The 20832-nt window shown below is 46.2% G+C and overlaps 1 protein-coding gene across 1 annotated transcript in view; it reads right to left on the bottom strand.

Annotated features, from left to right (window-relative positions):
* The window catches only part of LOC131093008 (olfactory receptor 14A16-like), a 118864-nt gene that overhangs the window by 21340 nt on the left and 76692 nt on the right, over positions 1–20832 (bottom strand). Inside the window, exons 2-7 of the mRNA XM_058040008.1 lie at positions 19139–19242; positions 17559–17565; positions 15807–16023; positions 12262–12484; positions 12035–12111; positions 11452–11579 (exon numbers count right to left, since the gene is read on the bottom strand). Coding sequence (XP_057895991.1) covers positions 11452–11579; positions 12035–12111; positions 12262–12484; positions 15807–16023; positions 17559–17565; positions 19139–19242 — 756 coding nt within the window. The remainder of the gene's footprint in view (positions 1–11451; positions 11580–12034; positions 12112–12261; positions 12485–15806; positions 16024–17558; positions 17566–19138; positions 19243–20832) is intronic.

Genomic DNA, 20832 nt, shown 5'->3' with positions numbered 1-20832 from the left:
TGAGAGGGAGGATTTTGTTTAACCAGCTCAAATAATGGCTCAGAGACAGAATGGAGGAATTTTTGCAAGAAAATGGCCATATTCAGCTGATGCACAATCCAGCCTGCTTGTACTAATGGACAATGAACACCTTCACAAAGAATGAATTATGGACATATTCAGAAATAAGCTTGGTATATCCTCGAAAAAGATATAAGAAGAAGAGTCATCAGTACTCAGCAAGTTTGTCAGCAGGCTTGAGAAAGTGAGCCATGGGTGGGCCAGACAACTACAGCAAGATGCATAAAAAATTAGATAATCCAATCAGCATTCTATTTTAGACATGTGAACAGCTAGCATTAACCAATCATGTATTAGCTAGAGACACATGGACAGTAGAGATTTATTATAAATAGAGTCTTTTTAGGAATAAAAAATTTAGCTTCACTGGATCATTTTGGTCATGGTGTGATGTCCATGAACCCCCGCACCATGCACTTAAGGGTGTGTTGGTGTTGCCCAGGAAATGTACACATCTGGGGAAGTGCCCTTGGAAGAGAGGGGCTTGATTCCCAAGGAAAATGCTTCCCCAGGAGCCCCCAATGAGACAGGTGCAAGTGTCTCCATTTGACTCCCTGTGTTTCCTTAAGTCCTTGAGGCCCCTTGCACTTTGCAGAGGGGCATGCAAAGGGAGAAGGCTGTGAAAAAGTACGAATTATGTTCTCTTGATGCCAAGTGTGATTTAATACACTCTCTCCTATGGTGCAGATGCTCTTCATTTCTACTGTTGATTGTTGATTTTACTATTGATTATTCTTATCAATACATATTTTAATTTGCTCTGGCATTCTTCCCATAGAAAAGGCTTTCCTTGTGTATTTGATTTAGGTTGATACGTATCTTTAGGTACCTGAATTTAGCCCATTTCTCTTCTCGCTTTAATTTCAGGAAATGTCAGAATTACAGATGTATGCACTAAAGTATCCAAGATTTCTGTGCAACAGAAAGATGAGTAAACAGTAGTACAGCATAATCTACATTAGCTTTAGCAGTTACCAAAGCCAGTAGGTATTTAGAAAAGTGTGCCTTCTTTCTGCAATATTACAAATAGATTGTTATATACAAATTATAATATTATAATATTGGCTTTACACAAATACTAAAATTGATTCTACATGTGTGATGTTAAAGTTGTGATCTTTATAACTTTGTTATAAAGATATAGTTTTTATTTCTGTTGTTAATTAAGCTTAGAGAGCTCCCAAGGCCTTGAACATACTTGAGACTGTTTTGGCAATAAACTATCTTTTAAAACTGTTTGGAAAGCAGAAGGTAGGAACATCAGTCATCTGTTGTGTTTGACTTTATTGTTATTTGAGATTGTAGCAAATACTGAGCATGAGCTGGGATGCAAATTGTAATTGCTCATCTTTCCAAAGATAGATATGAATACTATTAACATGTGCCCTGTTTATTGTTCCTAACTGAGTAATTTACTGCAGTAGTTTTATAGTGCATTTTTATTATTGTAATGTCTAAATGTAGTGGGAGAATATATATTTGACTTGGGGTAGTTTGGCTTTTGTTTTTCAAATAATAAAACCACTCTCTTCAGCCTGGTGAAGAAGAAATCTGCTTCTGTCCTTGTGCAGCTATGGGTTTGTTTACATAGCTTCTCCTTCCCTTTTCTGCCTGGGCTTTCTCACCTGCAGTTTTCAGTAGAAAAGCAACAAACCTTTGAAAGGTTAAACCTCAACATAACTGTGACCCTCAATCAATACTTCCTTCTTCCAATTTCTTAAGATCTCTTTGTCCTGGGCACTCAGTATGGCCTTTTTCCTCGAAGTTCTTTGGCTGTCTTGAATGCTTACAGCGTAAAAGGTAATGCCTGATCTATTTTCAACTCCCTGCTCAGATGCAGACTGCTGGAAGGGAGCTAGAACTGGTACTGAAGACCTGGCAGCTTGTCCAGGAAGCAAAATTTTTGAAATAATGGTAATGTGGAGAAGCGTGCAAGTCCAGGTGGTGAACTCATATATGCAAGTACTTGCAGTTTCCTGACAGGACTTTACAGTTCAAGGGTATGGTCTCTTCTTATTTCTGTCCCTCCATGTTCAATCCTTGCCACATTTCTTCAACTTCTTTTGCATTGTCATCTTCCATGTTTTCTTCCTCTCTTCTTCTCTCTGAGACTTTCTATGCAGGATGGATAACCTGTTATACATTGTCAGCTTGCTCAGTGACCGAGCAGTGATATGATGGTGTAGAAATTGTAGGTGCAGAGTAGGCAAACGTGTCATGCTTCTGTGTGCCCTCTGCAGGCAAACCTGCTTCCCAAACCTTCAGTCAGACTTGGAAAAAAGGCTTGTCACCACTACTTTGTTGTGGTTTATGCATTGATGAAGAAACACTTCCATCTCAGCCCACTTAAGCCACTGCAGAGTAGGAATTGTTGCTTTGGTAGCAGATGTGCTGTCAGGGTCCTTACAGCTCCACAAGATGTGCCTCTTCTAGAACAGATTTTTGCATTTTTGTACAATAAAAATTATGCTTTAAATTGCAACAGTGTAAGTTATGCACTCAGGTAGATGTGTTTTCAGACATAGATATTTATATATATGCCTAGTCAATGGCCTCCCGCGGAGCAGGAACAAATGAGGAAGGAAACTGGGCTGATAACATGCTTCTGCTTCAACAAAAACCCCTCAGTCTTCCCTTTCCAGAGAAGGCTATAAACTTTTTCTTGATTGGGCTAAAGGGGATAAACAAGTCCCTCCATGTCCTGATCTTTTACTAGTCTCAAATTATTTAGAGAAGTTTTAATTTTTTTTTTTTTTTTTGGTGGGGTGTGGTTGTGGTGGCGTTCGGGTTTGTACTTCAGACCTGTTCTCCCAGCAGTCAGGGACCTACAGCTGCTGTGGGTGGGGCAGGTGCTCAGGTAATTATCAACAGGTGCTTGGTAATTGCTAACAGCAGTTGAGGTGAGAAGTTGGCTGGTGCCTGGCTCAGGGCTTGAGGACTGTGGTGAGAGAAAGGATAGGGAGTGGAGTGGAAAATATTAGTTACACAAGCAAATCTGAGGTGAAGGTGGGATTTAACTGGATTAGGTACTGCATTTCATGGACTTGATCACAATTAATGAAGAACTGAACATTTAACTGTGAGATAGGACTATTAAGTAGTATTCTAAATGCTGCATTTACTAATATGTAATGTGGTTTCTTTGTAATTTGCTCACCAGCTGTCTCAAAAACATTGAAGTCCAACTAAAGTCTTCATAAACACAAGTTAATAGCTTACTTTTTGTTAAAAACAGAAGCTGAAAGGGCCAATGTCTCTTGCATTCAGTAATTCACGCATTTTAAAATAAGTGGCTCTCTCCTCTTCCTTCGGCTAGCTTGTCTCTTCAGGCTAGAAAACATTTCTGGGAGCATTTCCTTGCTGCTCCTATATCTCTATGCCCTTGGAATCTGATGCTAATACTATATTTTTCTAGAATTAGAAAATTTTAAATTTCTGTAGGCCCTTTCATTTTGTAATTTGCACCTGTCACTCGGGGGGGAAAAAAGTCTGGTAAGTTTTTTTCTTGTAGGCCTCTCAAATTGCAGCCCGTTACATTTAGCTGCAAAATCCTAAGTCATGCTAACAGGATGCCTGAAATGAACACTGGTAGAGAGTAAAAAAAATTGCCTGATACATATGCTATCAACTATTTTTAGTTCCTGACAGTCCAGTATTTGCCTTACCTAAGGACTGTTCATATTTCTTTCTCTTTTTCTTGCAGCTCTCAGTTCTGTGATAACTGAGAAACAAAAATACAAAGTAAGTGTATGCAGAGTAGATGGACTTTATGGGAATTAGGGGGCAATTTGACCATACACTGATCTGTATGATTGCCTTCTTCTGTGAGATTGCAGTGGTGTTGTAATATATGCTGGGAAATAATTCATGCTATAAAAGCATGTATTTCATAAAGACTGCAAAATCTAAACAAGTCTCTGACCACAAGCAGCCTGAGAGGCAGGAGTCTATTCAAATTCCGAAATTCCTGAAGGTGGCCAGATAACGATCGGCACTTTAGCCCAAGAATAGACACACCCAGCGTAATGATCACCATTATCCTAAGTCATCAGAAGACGCCTAAGAGCGATCATTGCCCTGTTGATAATATTGATCAAGATAGCCAAAGTCACCAGAAAGATACCTGCGAATATGTGACTTCCCTGAATCCGATCAATGCTGGCTATCAGCAAAGAAATGGCGATTGTCCAGCTCTACACACTGAAAGAACCAGCTATGAATATGCAGAGTTACAAAAGAAACTGGGACTTCTTCGTTCAGGCATAATAAACTGTATAAAGCATCCCTACAAGAAGCAGCTCTTGTGAATGGTGGAGGGTCCGATGCAATAGAGATGGGATCCAGGTTCACCCAGCACCGAACCCGGCCTCAACGCTGTCTCTTTGGCTGTGGTGATTTTGAAGACTATATTTTAGTCGCGGAAAAAGATAAAGAAATTTTTTCGCATTTTTTATAATTTGGCTTTTGATTGATGATTCATAACATTTCCATATAGTTGATTCCGCATTTGGTGTCTTGGTGCGTAAATCAAGAGCACAATCAGTTCATGATAAGCACCAGTACAAGCTGGACTTCCCAGAGCAGCCAACTGAAAGAATCTGAAAAGAAGAAATGCAGGAAACGAGTTGGTAAACCTTGCATGGAAGATGGGTGACTTTTTCTTTCAGTAATCTATAATCCATTCCCTTGGCTTCTGGCTTTCTTAGCAAGGCCATCTGCATCCCAGATTTCCTATGAAGTGAGAAGCCTGAGCTTCCGCAAGTGCCTGAAAGATGCCCTGTTCCTCTGCAGGGACACTCAGGCTGGAACAGGAGCTGAAGCCCTCTCTGGGGCAGCCTCCTCTGGGCTGGAATTTGTGCCGTGCTAAGAGAGGAGGAGGAGGGGGAGAAGGCTGGCGCTGTGTGGCAGGAGCAGGAGGTTTGGACTGCAGGACATTCCGTCTGCACCGCTGGTCTGGGCCTGGCCCCGCGTGCGCTGAGCTCCCTGGGCTGGGCTCAGGTTCCCGCTGGGACTGGGCAGAGCCTGGGCTCAAACTGGCGGCAGCAGCAGTGCAAAACACCTCTGGGCATCTGTGTTTCCTGCTGCTGGGAAGGAGTAATGAAGTGAGTCGAGAAGTTCTGGTTTCTGTTTCTCCTGGCGGATTTTTGAATTTAATTCCACACTGCAGAGGCAATTTCTGTGATGGCCTCTGTCAGTTTATTCTATTTCAACAGTGCCAGCAACAGGGCTCTGTTTGAGCACTGCAAATGTGTCCTGTGTGGCTTTAATTCCCCTCACCTTAGGGCTCAGGGTCTGGTGGACATTCCAGTATCTGCTGATCTTTATGTCCGAGACAAAAATACTGACTTCACTGTCATGAAAGCACCGTGGGTAGCACCAACTGAAAGAGGCACTCGCAGTTTTATGGATAAAATTCAGGTGGCAAGCAGAAGAGGGCCAAGAGCAGCCTTGAACTGCAATTCCCAAGGCAAAGGCACCAGCAGCCTCCTGCTGTCACCTCCGGGGGAGTAAAAGAGCGTTTAAAACAGCGCTGGAACCCGATCCTTTCTTCCTCTGAGGTCTGGCTCGGGGCAGCACAGGCGGGCCCTGAGCAGTCAGGGCTCTGTGTGTGGGTGCTAGTTGCTGTGCTCCAGAATTGAGCTGGAAAAAGCCCTTGGGAGCCGAGGCAGGAGCAGGCGGGAAGGGGCCGGCGCTGCTGCTACTCCTGGCAGGGAGCCCCGGCTGGGCCGGGCCGGCGCCCCCTGCGCTGCGGCTGCTGCTGCTGCCAGAGCCGGGCGGGACTCGGGGACAGGGAATGGACACGGGGGGACAGCAAAGGCCTGGCGGCTGCAGGGGTGGTGGCACTGGGGCCGGGGCCAGCACAGAGCTTCAGCCCGCAGTTAACCCCGAGGGAAACACTGGGGAAGGGCTCCATTTCAGCCTTTCTGCACTCGTGGCTGTGAAGGGACTGAAATGAAAGGAGAACAAGTAGGGCCCAACCTCTTCTCCTGCCTTGGGAGGAGTCCCAGGCCTGAGGCTATGAGTGGCCATGAGGGACTGTGAGGGGCTGTGAAGGGCCATGAGGGGATGTGAGGGGAGAGGGGCTGTGAGGGGCCATCAGTCATGAGGCACTATTAAGGGCCTTGTGAGGCCATGAGGAGCCATGGAGAACTCTGAGAGGCCATAGGGGTCTGTAAGGGGCTGTGGGACAACGGGCACCTCATGGAACCAAGGGGCCATTGTGGCCCAGCAAGGTCTTGTGGACCCAAAGGGACAATGGTGACACTATAGAGCCTCATATTACCACAGGCCCATTGTTACACAGCAACCACAGCAGGGCTGCAGAACCAAGGAGATCATTGTGACACTGCACAACTGTAGAAACCTGTGAGCCTACCAGGGAAAAGGCAGCAGAAATGTCCTGGAGAGACACACCGTAGGCTCTGGGCATTCCTCAAAGCTCAGGGTGAGAAAAAAGGCTTCCCCCATGGTGCTCTGCAGCACTATGCCAATTTGTCCCAGTTCTGTCCTCCCTATTGGCCTATTGGCCTTTCCTACTCCTTTTATGTGTTCATGTTCCGGTGCGTTCTCCCTTCCCTGTGTTCCCATTGGTGTGTAACACTGTCCATCTACCCTGGCATTTCCTATTGGTCCCTTCCCTGTGTACCGCCCCAGAGCCCTCAGAGCATTGGAGCCCCGGTGCTCGCCTCTGCGCCCTCTTTCCCTTTATTTATACTCTGGACCCTCCTTTGTCTTTGCCTTTGGCCCCTGGACGCTTTTGGTCTTGCTCTACAATGAAGCACATTGGAACTCCATGCCTGGATCCTCCTGTGTCTTCACTGCTGAGCTGCTGCATATGTGTATCTCTGTGTGTGTGTGTGTGTGTGTGTGTGTCTGTGTGTGTCTGTGCGCGTGTGTGTGTCTGTGTGTGTCTATGTGTGTCTGTGTGTGTCTGTGCCTGTGTCTGTGTCCGTGTGCGTCTGTGTGTGTCTGTGTGTGTGTGTGTGTGTGTATGTATGTGTGTCTGTGTGCGTCTGTGTGTGTTTGTGTGTCTGTGTCTGTGTGTCTGTCTGTGTGTCTGTCTGTGTGTTGTCTGTCTGTGCTGGTGCTTTCATGGCTCCTGCCTGTTGGCACAAGGTTGTATTCAGCACCACCATGGACCAGAACAATAATTCCTTTTCTTCATTTACTCTATGGTGTAAATGAACCATTCTGTCTAATAATGATCAGAATCAATCAGAGCTGAATTTATATAAATTTATCTGGTATTCAGTCTTTAATCCTGCAATCCTGCAGGACCAGTTGTGTAAAAGTTCAATTCCACCTATCCAGTCTTTTACAGCTTTGACAAAATCTGTGGCTGGGATTGGATCCAGCCACTCCCAGTGTCCTCTCTTAGAAGGAATTTTACAAGTCTAGGGGTCCTTAAACTGACAGAGTCAGGATATAACCTGACACTCTGTTGGTCAGGGTGGTGACAGCAGTCCTATTAAATGGTGACTGCAGTCCTGTTGGACCGATGAACGTGATTCTGTCGAAGCAGTGATGCTGTAGAAGGGTCTGGTCTTCCTCTGAAGGTCCAGTGGTGGTTATGGAGATCTTGTCCTCTGGGAATCCAGTAGGCAAGCTGCTCCTGGTGTTGCCAGTCTCAGTTTATATCCAGGTAGGAATGCTTTGTTCCTACCCCTGGGCGGAGCATCCCACAATGGGATGATGGATTTTTATCAGTCCTGCAGTGACACTCAATGTCCCATTCACAGAAGATATCTCCTCTGGAGGGCTTAAACAGGGCTGAGTCATGGAAGAGATAAAGAACACTGCCTCACCTGTTTATAGGAGTTTATGAAGGTGGGGATTGAAAACATACATTTGGTTACATCTTGCATTGCAACCTGAAACAGTGGGGTAATCCCTGCTCAGGGGGTGAACACCATCCCCCCTACCCAAACTGGCTCAGCTGTAAAACCCCCACCCCGGGAAAGCCACACATACACAGGGGACAATGTCACACTTGCCCTGCCCCATGGGAGGTCTCTGTCCCTGTCACTCCCTTGCTGTTCCCTCTTTTCTCTTTCTTTCCATCTCTCTCTCTAGCTCACGTTTACTGTTCAATAGAATCCACTTTGGATTTGGTCTTGTTAGCACCTTAATTGGGGCAGAGGCATCTCTCTAATAATTTTTTTAACCAGATTGTTGGAAAAGAAATGAAATTTAGCAAAATGTTTAATTATAGTGAGTTGTGTGTGAATTGGTTTGTTAAAAGCAGGTTTGTAGCCGTTGAAAGTGTGTTGGGTTTTGTGTGTAACCTAGCAGGTAGTCTTAGGGATTTAATAAATATTTAAACTAGTGCAGGAAAGTAAGAATGCTAACCTGTCTGGAGGCAGCATACAATGCTCTTAGAATAAGATAAGCAGAAGATTAATGATCTTGTTTGTGAACCAAGGAATGTATCACAAGGGGTCTGTGACTAGGCAAGGGGAACTGGGAACTGTTTCTTGGAGACTAAGCAAGGGGAACGGGGAACTGTTTCTTGGAGACTTTGTTTTGAATCGCATGTATAAGAGGGAAGCACCCATACATAAAATCGGGGGGGCTCGGGTTTTTGGGATGTGAGTCCCCCAGCTCCCTGGGCCCTTAATAAAGCACCCACAAAACTTATCCGAGTTTTGTGTCATTTATCAATCGGGCAACATTGGGGATGCTCCTGTGTGAAGCCATCTGTCTGACACAGTTTGAGACAACTTCAAACAGGATATTGTGCAACAAATAATTTCCTCCAAAGTGTTCCAACAGTCCCTTTCCAGCAATAGGAAATTATTCCTAATAGATGAAAGTGGAAAACCCCCAACAGTTTACTAACAAACAGAATCCCCCCATGACACGCGTTACAAGAAGGAGCCGGGGTCTCTCTCGGAAGAACAGGAGCTGTCACGGAGCAGTTCCAGCAGCTGATGGAAGCTCGTGGCTCATCCAGCGTCAGCTTTCTCCCAGGGCAGAGCTCCATGGAGCGGGCAGGGCAGTGAAGCAGCTGGGCTGGAGCCCCTCGCTGCCTTGTCTCCCCGGCGTGGCTCAGCTCACAGACTCTCGGGCTGGGAGCGGGGCCGCTCCGCTCCTGCCGGCACCGTGTCCCTGGGCTTGGACAAACAGTTTCCTGCCAGGAGAGCCCTGCACACTGCTCCACAGATCTTTCATAAAGGCCCAAACCAACTCCAAACACTCTGTCTGCAGCAGCTTTTCACAAAGGGCTGCAGCAATCCAGGACAGCTGCAAGTGAGTGTCGGAAGGCTCTTGTCTTGTTCCTCACAGCAGAATTCTTGATGATCTTGTGCAGTTTTATTCAGATGTAACATGAGAGCTGAGATTTTTTTGTTAAAATATTTCATGATGAGTAACAAGCCTTGGGAGCGTGAGGTACAGGACTGATGTGTGAAAGCATGTGCATATCCTCCAAAGTGGCCAGTTTAATTGTCCATTTTATTACTCTTGTATTTACTCCACACTAATAAGGAAAACCAAGCTTTGCTTGGAGGCAAAACAGGCATGGGATACACTACAGTCCCTTGCAGGCTCAGCAGGGCTGGCACAGCAGGCAGTCTGCTTCATTGTGAACCACTACAGAGCTACATCCCAATCTGGTTTATGTAGTGTGGTATTATTAAGAGCTCCTTTTCTGCAAGAGATACAAAAAGGAGATCCCAAATGATCTTCATGCAAGCATGCAGTAAAGAACTGCTCCTGCTATCCTAACAAAGTGTTTGCTTTGGCAATTACACTCTTCCCATTCATCTTTTGATGCAGACACTTCAGGTTTTCCCCCACACCCCTGCAAGGCTGGCACTCGCTGTTTCCCATTTCCTGTTCTTCCCCAGAGATGGTGCAGTGGCTGCTTTGAAACAAAAAGCCCTGAGATCTGGACAGCTTGAAGGAGCATGAAATGCTAATTAAATGCTCATATTGGTAACACCCAGGTTTGCACTGCCCAGTGCTCTGCAGCAGCAGCAGCAGCAGGACCATGCATCATTCCTGTTGGCAGATGTTCATGTTTCTGATGTGCAAGAGCCATGACTTTAAGGAGGGACCAAAATGCCCCTCTTCAAACAGTGGGTGTGCAGGGAGATGTGAAGTTTCACAGCCTTTTCTAGGATATTTCAGAAAGATCTAAGAGAATATTGTGGCATGGAGCAGGTCCCTAATTTTGTCTCCAGAGGAATCCCCAAAGGGCACATTCACTCTGCTGCTGATGGCAACCCCATAAGCTCATAGACCAGTTTCCCCTGCAACGTGCCACGCTGTCTGGGCTTTGCTAGGCAGGGACTAGACCCAGAGCTAAGCAAACACATGCAGCCAGGTGACATTGTGTGACATCAGAAGCTGGCAACCATGAGGACTTTGCAGCCCAAAGGTTACAGTTTGCACTGGGCCCAGAAGTGTTTTTCCCTAAGGCAAAGCAAGTTGAAATGTGAAGTTTCAAAGCTTCAAATGACCATGAAAGGAAACTGCAGAATAATTTCTGGAAGGGCAGCATTGTCAATGATCATGCAGCCTACCAACAGGTGGAGCTGAATCCAGAATTGCTTCTTCCAGCTGTGCAGGAATTCATTCCACTGGCAAGCACTGGTCCATGGGAACAAATGATCCCCTAGCTCTGGGCTGAATGGCACCCAGGCTGCAGTGCAGATTTGAGGAACCCTTGTCACTTGTTATTGGCCTCCCAGTGCACTCATCCTTCTGCAAACAAGGTGAAAACAACACAGCTGCACTGCTGTCCTGGGTAAATATACATACAGGTGACTTTGCCAAAGCAGTGCATCATTTCCCAGTGAAATACATGACCTCTTCTTACCTATGGAATTGTGATTGAAGACACCTGTGAGCCAGATCTGTGGGAGATTGCAAAGGAGCAAAGCTTTGGGATTTGGGCACACTTCTCTTGGTTTCTTTGCTCAGGCCTTTGGTGAGCACAGAACACACCTAGGTAGAAAACCTTTGACTAGACAGGATCTTTTGGATCCATTGTCCCCCAAACAGGTCAATGTGTGGCCCTGTTACAATGACAAGTTGAAAACAGCAGCACAAATGACACAAAGGAAACATGGCCAAAGAGGAAGAGGAGAGGCCCAATGAGGAAAGGATGTGGTGAGACCCTGGCACATTGAGTGAGCTGCACTCCCATAATCTCTAGGCTAGCAGGTCCTGGTCTCACATTCTCCTCTTTGTTTATTTAAATGTTATTTATTTTTTACTTTTTTTTCATGATCAAAATAAAATATATACAATTAAAAGTATGTCATCAAATTTTAAAGATACAATCAAAACACAGTAATTCAATCTACATCTAAAGATCAGAACATATGTACAGCTGTAACTATGAAACCTAATGCATCAATCCTATTCTTCAAACACTCTCCATACAGGCAGCAGCTTCTTCCTGAGCTTGGAGGAAAGAGAGCTCTTCTGGACGGGAGGTGAGGACTTTGTGGGTGAGAGAACATTGGAAGTGTCCAGAGAAAACTTCTCGGTAAGACTATAACCAGTCAGATCTGCAAAATGGAGACACAAAGTTTAACAGAGGCCACCATGCAAACCTAAAGCAGCTGAAGCTCCATATTTCCTGGGACACATTTCCTGGAGATGTGTAAACAGCTGCACAGGGAAACATGCTCCTGCTGGCAGACACTTGAGGCAGGCCAGGGCAAAACCCTGAGCCACCTGACCAGAGCTGGCACAGGCCCAGCCTGGCCTCGGGGCTGCCCTGGGACAGCAGGGAGCCCAGAGCCCTGTGCTCTCCAGGAATGGCTCAGCTGCACACGCACCCTCCTGCTCCTCTGCCTGCCCCACAGCTCATCAGCCTTACAGCTCCAGGGGCACTGGCAGCAGTACAGCTCATTGCAGGGGCACATGCAGGGCACAGCTGTTCCCTGGCAATGTGCACAGCCTCTCTGGGCTGCCACAATACCCTTCCTCCCAGCAGAGATTGTCCCAGCTCCCCCCTCACCTCTGTGTGAGGCTGAGCCATGATTGCCCTTCACCTTGTCCTCCATCTGGAGCTGCTTCAGGCCCCCCATGCCATGACTAGGAAAAGTGATGGAGAGAGTGGGGGCAGATGCACACCCTTCCTTAGGATTTCATCATTTTTGGCACAGCTCAAAAGGCAAATCCAGAGGTGTCCAACTCAGCGCTTCCTCAGTTTTCTGGAGAACATCTCGCCTTCACCAGCCCAACATTTTGGAGAGGTTTTCCCGCACGTGTGGAGGCTTGCTGGTAGCACATTCCTTCAGCTGGGTGCCCATCACCTTGCAGAGGGCAGAGGCCAGCTTGGTGGCCACGGTGCGGACGTTGGTGCTCCGCACAGGCAGCGCCTTGTTCTCCAGGCAGGGCCAGAGCACGGGCAGGGCGTCGCGCTGGACGACTTCAGGGCTCCTGGCATGAACCCCCTGCACAAGCACTGCCGGGACAGAGACACAGCTCCTTACCCACCAGCCTCACTGCAAACAAGGATCTGCCTCTGCTTCTGCTTCTTGCCAGCCTCTCTGGCCAAGAGCAGCAAAATAGCACCCAGAGCCCCTTGGTCCAGAAACGGGCAAAGCAGCTGAGCATCCTGGAAACAGAACCACCCACCCCTCAGCACTAATTGCTCCAACCAGAGCCTTGTCCCTGTGGCAGACTTCCTACCTTTACTAAATTATTTCACAATCTCTGCATGAACAATGAATGAAATGTCCAACTGCCTTTTATTTCCATTAAGAAGTTGTCTAAACCCACACTGAAGATTTAGAAATGCACCATAGAGAGGAAATGGAGAGATTTCTAATAAAAGGATGATTCCATTTTTGTAACTGATGTCAAGTGCCAAATGTCTTATCTGGCTCTTCCCTGTGCTCAGTGGCACACAGCAAAGGGCAGGATTAGAACACACCTCAAAACTCCAGCCCACCAGAGATGGCTGCTGCCTGACAGCTGGATGAGAAACATCAGTGGCCAGCTGGTGTCTTTGGCAGAATGCTTTTGGGGCTTCCAACAAAGAGCTGTTTCAAACCTCAGGGTGTCTGAGAGACTAACCCAGACCCCATTGCCCTGGCATTTGAGCATCTGCACATTTTATTGCCACTTCCCCTCAAAATGTTAATGGCATTTTTTCTTATAATGCCCACTGGAACAAGGACATAAAGAAAGAAAAATGCTACACAGAGGACTAAAATGTAATCAAAACATGGGTGTTTTCTCATATTGTCTCTTGAATCTCTCTGCCCATTTTCTGAACTGAACTATATCAAACACAGACAAATATTTACTACCAACAGGCTTCTTGCATGGCAGATTTGGCTGAGAGATCAAAACCTGAAATGCTCTGGAGACCATTCTTATTTTCTGATAAGACAAAATGTTATCTAGCAGCCATTTAATATTCTGTGGTGGAAGAGACTTAATTTTCTCTATGCTGTTAATCCACCAGCAGTCATCAACACTGAAACATTGAAAGAGCTCCTGCAAGTAACCAAAACTAATTCTGCTAAGCAGGAAAAAGTTATGGTACCCATTTTCAAATGGGAATTCATTTGAGTTAAATGCAGTTAAAGACATCAGTGACTACTGAACGTGAGGAACAGCTGTCTGTTCCCACTAAATCTCAGAGAGAACATCTTCTTTTTCTAAAGTAGTCTTAATTTATGGTTAATTCCTTTATTTGAAAAAGAAATCAAAAGAACTGCTAAACTAAATTCCCTATTGCTGGACATCTCCTTTATTCAAATGCTCTTTAAGGGCCTTTGACATTCCCAATCACTTAACATGCCCTTTTGAGATTCCTAATGAAGACACAAAGTGTATTAAACCTTACATTCAAAGAAATTGGCATAATTAGCAGTGGTTTTAGCCCCAGTTAAAGCAAGGCTATCAATCATCTTCTCTAGTATATATTGAGATTATCCTTTTACCATTCCTTGGCTATTGCTGGCACAGCAAGCTCCTCTGAGGAATCAATTATCAGCTGCATTTGTAGCATTTTGTACAGCGCTGACACAGGCAGACACTGTTTGCACACCCTGAAAGGCTCAGTCCAAGGCCCCTCTGACAGCACAGGCAGGGAGCCTCAGCAGTCTGCTTCTGTCCCTGTGCCCCAGAGGCTGCCTCGCACTAAACCCGTGCCTCTGATACCTCTGTTGAGTTTTGGCCTAAGCTGTGACCCCCAGGCTCTGCACGGTTCAGCCTCAAAACTTTCCAAGAGACAAACAAGAATTCTGTGAGGACAAAACAAACTAATGCCCTGAAACAGCATTTGCCATCATTTCCCCTCAAGGTCACAGATGTCCCTGAGCTCCCCAGAGAGGAGCCAGCTGGGGCATTTTTAGCCCTCCCTTTGCTGGAGGTGGTTCTGAGATGCCCCAGTGAGGGCTCAGCCCCAGGCTGAGCGCTGCCCCCATCTCAGGTGCTGCCCAGCTCTGCAGCAGCCAGGGAAAACCTGCCAAACTCACCTGCCTTGGCCATGGGGCAGCAGGGACAAGCTCAGCACCTCCTGGTTTGGAGGAGCTGCTCTGCTGTCTGCTCACAGGCATTCCCTGTAAATGCTCTCTGGGAAGAGCTCTTGGCTCAGAAGGGGAGGCCAAACCTGTGATACGCTCGGCGACATCCAGCAGGGCTTGGCAACTCAGGTGATTCCATTGGTAGCTGAACTCTTTCAGCAGTGCCACTTTATCTACAAGGGAAACAAATGTTTCTGCTCACTTTGCTCAGGTCATAGGAGAAAGGACAGGGGGGAGGGAAAGGGCAGGGCCAACCACATTTTATAAAATAAAGTACATTTCTGCTGGTTTTTGAATCCTTTTCTTCTTTCCTTCTAGCCTGGTTGGCAGGGTTTTAAATTCCAAAAGAAAAGCTTTCCTCTCACATTTGTAAATCCAAACTTGTCTGCTGTAGCAGGAGCTGTGTTAAAACGTTTCACATCAGGGACCTCAAGAGTTCAGTCACATGGAAGCAGTGAAAGGTTTTGCATCCCAGAGCAAAAAGGAAGAGCCCCATACTTGGGTCACAGAAAAGCACTGAGTCAGGCAGTTCCTCACAGAGCAGCTGGGGAGAAGAAAGTGGAAACTCCCCTTGAAGACCTGCCTCTTCAACACTCCTTTTTCAGGCATATTTCCCCAGTGCAGCATTCTCAGAGCTGACATAAATCTGTGTGGCAAAGGAATTTACAGCAGCCCTTGCCTATGTAGTTAATTGCTGTGGCCATCTTGCCCCATGCAAAACAACATGTGGAACAAGGCATCATTGACAGCTGTGTTTATACCTGTTTTTTCTAAAGAAATGAACTTGGTGAGTCATCAGTTCCCCTTTGAACATAGAAGACAAAGAAGAAAAGTGGAAAATAGGCAGCCAATGCCTCTAATGTAGAGCCTTCCAGGTGGCTGCTCTGCAGAATCTTTGATGGGTCAGTGTCCCTTCATGCCAACAGCAAAGCTGTTCATTTGGGAAGTCAGACAGGGCGCAAGCAAACTCCAAACCCCCTTTGCCTCTGAACTGTAGCAGAGCTGTAGCCCAGGACTTGCTCTTCAGACAAGCAGCACAGAGCCAAGGGCTCCTGGGACTGTTGGGAAATGCTGATCCCATTCCAGCCTGTTGGGGATGGTGCATAAGGACTGCACCTGCACAGCCTCTGGTCGGTGTCAGCTGCAGTGTTCCACAGACAAGAGCAGCTGTCAAGGCACTCAGCGCTCTCTTGTGCAGGAGAGACAGAGACAAAGCTGAGGAGAGTCCCTGACAGGGCTCAGCCTTACCCAAATGAGCAATGGATTCTTCCAGTGCTTTCACAGCTGCCCCACCAACCCTGGGATCCTTTGAGTTCAGGTTCTTTGTTATTCCTTCCACCAAACCAATGATCACCGGGTTCAAGGCATCTTTCAGGGCTCCTGTAATTTCAGCCAGCACGACCAGCGCCCTCTGCTTCACTTTCTTGTGGCTGTCAGATATTCTCAGGACAAAATAATCAAAAATCTGTGAAGAGAACAAGCAACGTGAAAGCTGGATTCAAATGTCCTTGTTTGAAGAGTGGATGTAGCAGTCAGCAATCCTTTCTGTCAGGTCAGCACTCGCTTGCACAATTTCACTGTTTTCCTGGGGGCCACTCACTGTAATGGTGGCACAACCTCATGCTGGTTGAAAGATTTTCTTCTGTTTTTAAGAGGTTTGGCTGGGGACAGAATAGTTCCTATGGTATTTCTCTCCATCTATAAATCATTAAATCAATTCCATTTATTAATGCTAAAGACTACCTTTGCTTTGAATGGAAGCAGATGTTTACAATGCCCGGTTGCCTCAAGTACTGAGGGCAGTTATAATTTTGCCAAAACTATGGCTGGAGGAGATCTAAGTTTTCTTTTGTTTGAGTTGTCTCAGAGCCAGTGTCTGGAGAAGTGCAGGGCTCTGATCAACTCTTCCAGGATCCAGACCATTTCTCTAAGTAACAGACTTCTGAAATGTAATGTGCTGTACAGCTCTCATTAGAGCAGGTTCAGTCCCTTGACAGCCTCATTATCAGGCACCTTTTCCTGGAAAAGGGGAAAAAGCAGCTACTGGGAGAAGGCAGAGATGGGTCCTTAGCCATTTTCCTCCTTTTCCAAAGAGAAAAACAGACCCCCAAGAAGGGTGAGCACTGTCTTTACCAAGAGGACTAGGAACAAGGATGGAAATTGAGTAGCCAGAGCTGTGACAAGATGGAGTGTATAGAAGTATTCTTAAAAAAAACCAACTGGGTTTAAACCAACCCAGCCTGATACTTCTCTTCCCTATGCAAACCCATTTTTGGTCTACGGAACAATTGCCATGCTTTCAGGGGCTGGATTCCCTTCACTTCACCCAGCTGGGAGTAGGAGAGAGCAGCAGTTACACCAGCAGAAAGTTCTGCCATCATCTGATGAACAGCATCAATAGGCACCTGCCAGACAAATACAGCTGGACTGAAATAACTTGTCCTGAAGCCTGGACCTGAATTACATTTGTCTGGGTAAGAAGGACCAGCGTGTCCCAAACAGCCAGGACGGAGTGCCAAGACACTGAATTAACTTTGCTGCTACAGGCTTAGGAAAGGAGCTAAAGGAAAGGAGCAGTGAAGATACCCTACATACTTGGGCAATGTTAGTGGAGATGAGCTGGGGGCTGGTTTTGCACAGGTCTTGGAGGAGTTCCACTCCTTCCATCCTTGTCTGAAACCCTTGGCTTCCAGGAGATTGTAAAGCTTCTGGAGCAGCTCTGTTTCTTCCACAGCTGGAGGTGATGTGACCTGAGCTTGTGCACAGGGTAGGAGGTGTCCATGAGAGGGAGATTTCAGCCTGGAAAATAAAACCAAATGAGGACCTGGTGGTGATAATTATCGTAGCATGGCATCCCCATAGTGGAAATAATTAGCATTGACTTCATGATTCCAGAAGGCTGAACAATCACTTTATTATACTATACTATACTATACTATACTATACTATACTATACTATACTATACTATACTATACTATGCAGAAACTCATCACCCTTACAGACAGTCTGATACAGACAGACCAGACTGGTCAATTGAATCCAAAACACCATCACCAGTGCCCAGTTAAGAAATCACCCTTTGGTAAACAAATCTCCATAACACATTCCACATTTTCACAACAACAGGTGCAGCAAGTGAAGATAAGAATTGTTTCTCATTCTTTTCTCTGATCTTCTCACCGCCTTCCCAGGACAATGCCTGGCAAAGTTGTGCCTGCTGCTCTCGATGGAGAGAGCTGCAGCCACAGACAATGCCTTCAAATAATTGTGAGCAAAACATCTTGAGCAGCTTTCCTAATTATGTGGTTTCAAGCTGGAAAGTCATGAGGGTCTGAAAAACAATGTGCACCTCATGACAATCATTACAGGAGACAATCTGCAAGTAACATTCTTGCCAGTGCTCAGGAAAACCAAGGATGAGATGCATCTGATCTATCTTCAGATGGCTGCCAGGGCACACAGGTCACATTGCTTTGTGGAGAAAGAGAGACACTACTTCCAAGTTTAAATGTCTCCTCATATGGGACGTGTGTGTCTTAGAATAAGGAAACTTATCACTCTGGAGAAGTGTCTGTACAACCAGGCATGACAATCCGGAAAAGCAGCTCAGATGCATCTGAACAGATGAACAGGGCCATATTTGAAGGATTCAGAAAATCAGTAACAGATAAAAAGCAGAAGCCAGACATCACAGAACTACACTCACATTTCATTTGCTTCCCTGGAGACTTGATGCACAGCTTAACAACCCCACTGGGAACAATTCTCCAGGATCAACCTGTCTCTTCCATGAGCACAGGAGGATGCCAGCTGTGCTACTGAGGCATGTGGTCACTTTCCTGCCACTGCTGAGCAGGACAGAGCTAAATAAATCCCCTCTGCTATCAGAGGAGAACAGGTACAAGTAGCTCTGCAACTGCAATGAAGAGACAGCAAGGAGCAATTCCTGTCTTAAATGCTGATTGCAGCACAGGGGGAAATAAACCAAACATGCTGTCCATCAAGCAAATTACATGAAGGACAGGAATATCAAGACTAAAAGTCCACATTCAGACACCTGTTGACTGAAGCTGTTCAGTAATTGCCTTGCTACTTACTACTCAAACTTGATACTGTTTGAGGGTAAGAGAACCATGATTCAGCCAGGCCAAACCACATGGATGAGATCTGCATCTTTGTGGAATGGCATCTTGCTTCCAGACTGAGATTTCTCATCAAAACACCCATTAGAAAAAGACTCCACTCAGATGAAAGAAAAGCCCTGTTTGAATTTATTTGTCCCAAGTCAGGCAGCAGAAACTTGGCTCTCTCCCAGCCTCCACAACACTGCCCTTGCCACTGCACTGGATCGTCTGAACTGCAACCAATGGGTGTCTTTTTGTCTCTCCATTTTTGTGGAAATCCCTCCAGAGAAGTTGTGTTCAGCACAATGCACAAGTAGATATTTTTTATCCTAGAGCATTTTTAGGGAAAGGAAACAATCTGTGGCACTGGTCATCTCTGCCAGAAAGTTTTTCCTGAGGAAGAGGCATGTAAAGCTTGTCATGGCTTTGTCACATCTGACAAAAGTGCTCAGTACCGTTTGCTAGCAGACAATGTGGCCTGGGGACCCTTTGAGCCATTGTTCCTCTCCTTCACCGGCTCCTTGACAGATGGGCGTTCAGCCTTCTGGTTCTCCATCCCCTACAAAGACACAGAGAAACCCCATCAATCTTTAGAATATAAAACAGGAAATTCCCTGTTGAAAACACAAGTTAGAACTAGGATCACTGCTACCAAGGCCTAGGGAAACATTTCCTAACTTAGAGATGGAAACAGACCAGAGATTCAGTGATGCCAACTCTTTGTTTTCAATAGCCCAAGGCAGGTTATGGGTGCTACTAGTCTGAGCAGCAATCTAAAATCCCAAATTCCTTAGTCTTGAGCACAAATGGGAATAATGCAAACTGGCAGGCAATGAGTGTTCGTGAAGGAAGCAGCAGAACAAACTGGACTCTTTAGGGGCTGGCCCACTGTGTTGGAAGTTGATTTGGTTCAACACTCACTCTCCCTGTGCCTGCACAAAGACAGACCCCTTCTGTAATGTCGATAAAAAAATGAAATCCCCCCCCTCAAACAAACAAGGAATTTTCCACTAGGTGCTGCTGAATTCACCAATCTTCTTCCAGCTCCACAGGGCTGGACAGCAGGGCAGTATTCCCAAAAGACAGACAGTAATTGTAGTAACTAGAATTGACTTGGACATCTTTTGGAATTTTGGGAATTTTCTTGGTACTACTACTTCCAGTGTCCTTTGCAAAGACACTGTTACCTTCAGAAGCACAATTCTCACTTAATTGCTTTCCAGGGGGCAGAGTAGGGAGAACATAGTGGGGGCTTATGCTTAAATGTAGACCCATTTTCTCCTCTTTCCCTTTCCTCTTTTTCACTGATATTGAAATTATTCAAAACCCCACTTTTCCCCTAATAATATCAGTTCCTTTGTAGTCTGCAGAGGAACAGGCTGAGGATTAGCAGCTCATTCCCAGGAGCAAAATGATTCAGCAGAAGAGGAATGAGCTAAAGACATTGAGTATGTTTGATCTCATATTAGCAGTGGCAATACTTGCACAAAGGAGACATTTCTCCTGCCAAGCACTTACTTTCTTCTTAATTCTTGTCAGAATATCTTCCAGGTCATGGGTGGGAAGAGATTGTTCCAAAAGCATTTTAAATTGTTGATGATTGAGCAACATCTTCACCATCTCCTGTCCGTAATGCCTAAGGAAGGCAGGCAGGCAGGCAGGCAGGCAGGAAGGAAGGAAGGAAGGAAGGAAGGAAGGAAGGAAGGAAGGAAGGAAGGAAAAGAGCTCCTGAGGGCTTTCTGTATTTTGATGATCTCCACAGTGGATTTGGGGCTGAGTCCAGGACCCTCAGGCACTGAGAGAAAGCTGAAAAGGCTGCTCAAGGAGTCAGAAGCAAAACTCCAACTCCCTTGGAGAATCACTGGGCACCACTGAGGGCAGGGAGTGCCAAAGGCTCCCCAGGGACTACTGAGAGCAGATCCTTGAGGCCAGGGTTGCAGGGAGCCCAAGGCTCTGGGCAGGGAACTGCAATGCTGAGCAAGGCCTGGGCTGGCTGGGGGAAGCAGAAAGGCCAAGCCCCGAGACCAGCCTGGGACAGCAGGGCCTGTCCCTCACAGCTGCCTCGGGGCTGTTTGTGGGGCACTGGGATGTGAGGGGCAGAGAGGACAAATGTCATAAACCTGTGTGACACTGCAGATCCTCATGGAAC

The sequence above is a fragment of the Melospiza georgiana genome, chromosome 23 (assembly GCF_028018845.1).
Source record: "Melospiza georgiana isolate bMelGeo1 chromosome 23, bMelGeo1.pri, whole genome shotgun sequence".
Taxonomy (NCBI): domain Eukaryota; kingdom Metazoa; phylum Chordata; class Aves; order Passeriformes; family Passerellidae; genus Melospiza; species Melospiza georgiana.
This window is presented reverse-complemented; position numbering and strand designations above follow the sequence as displayed.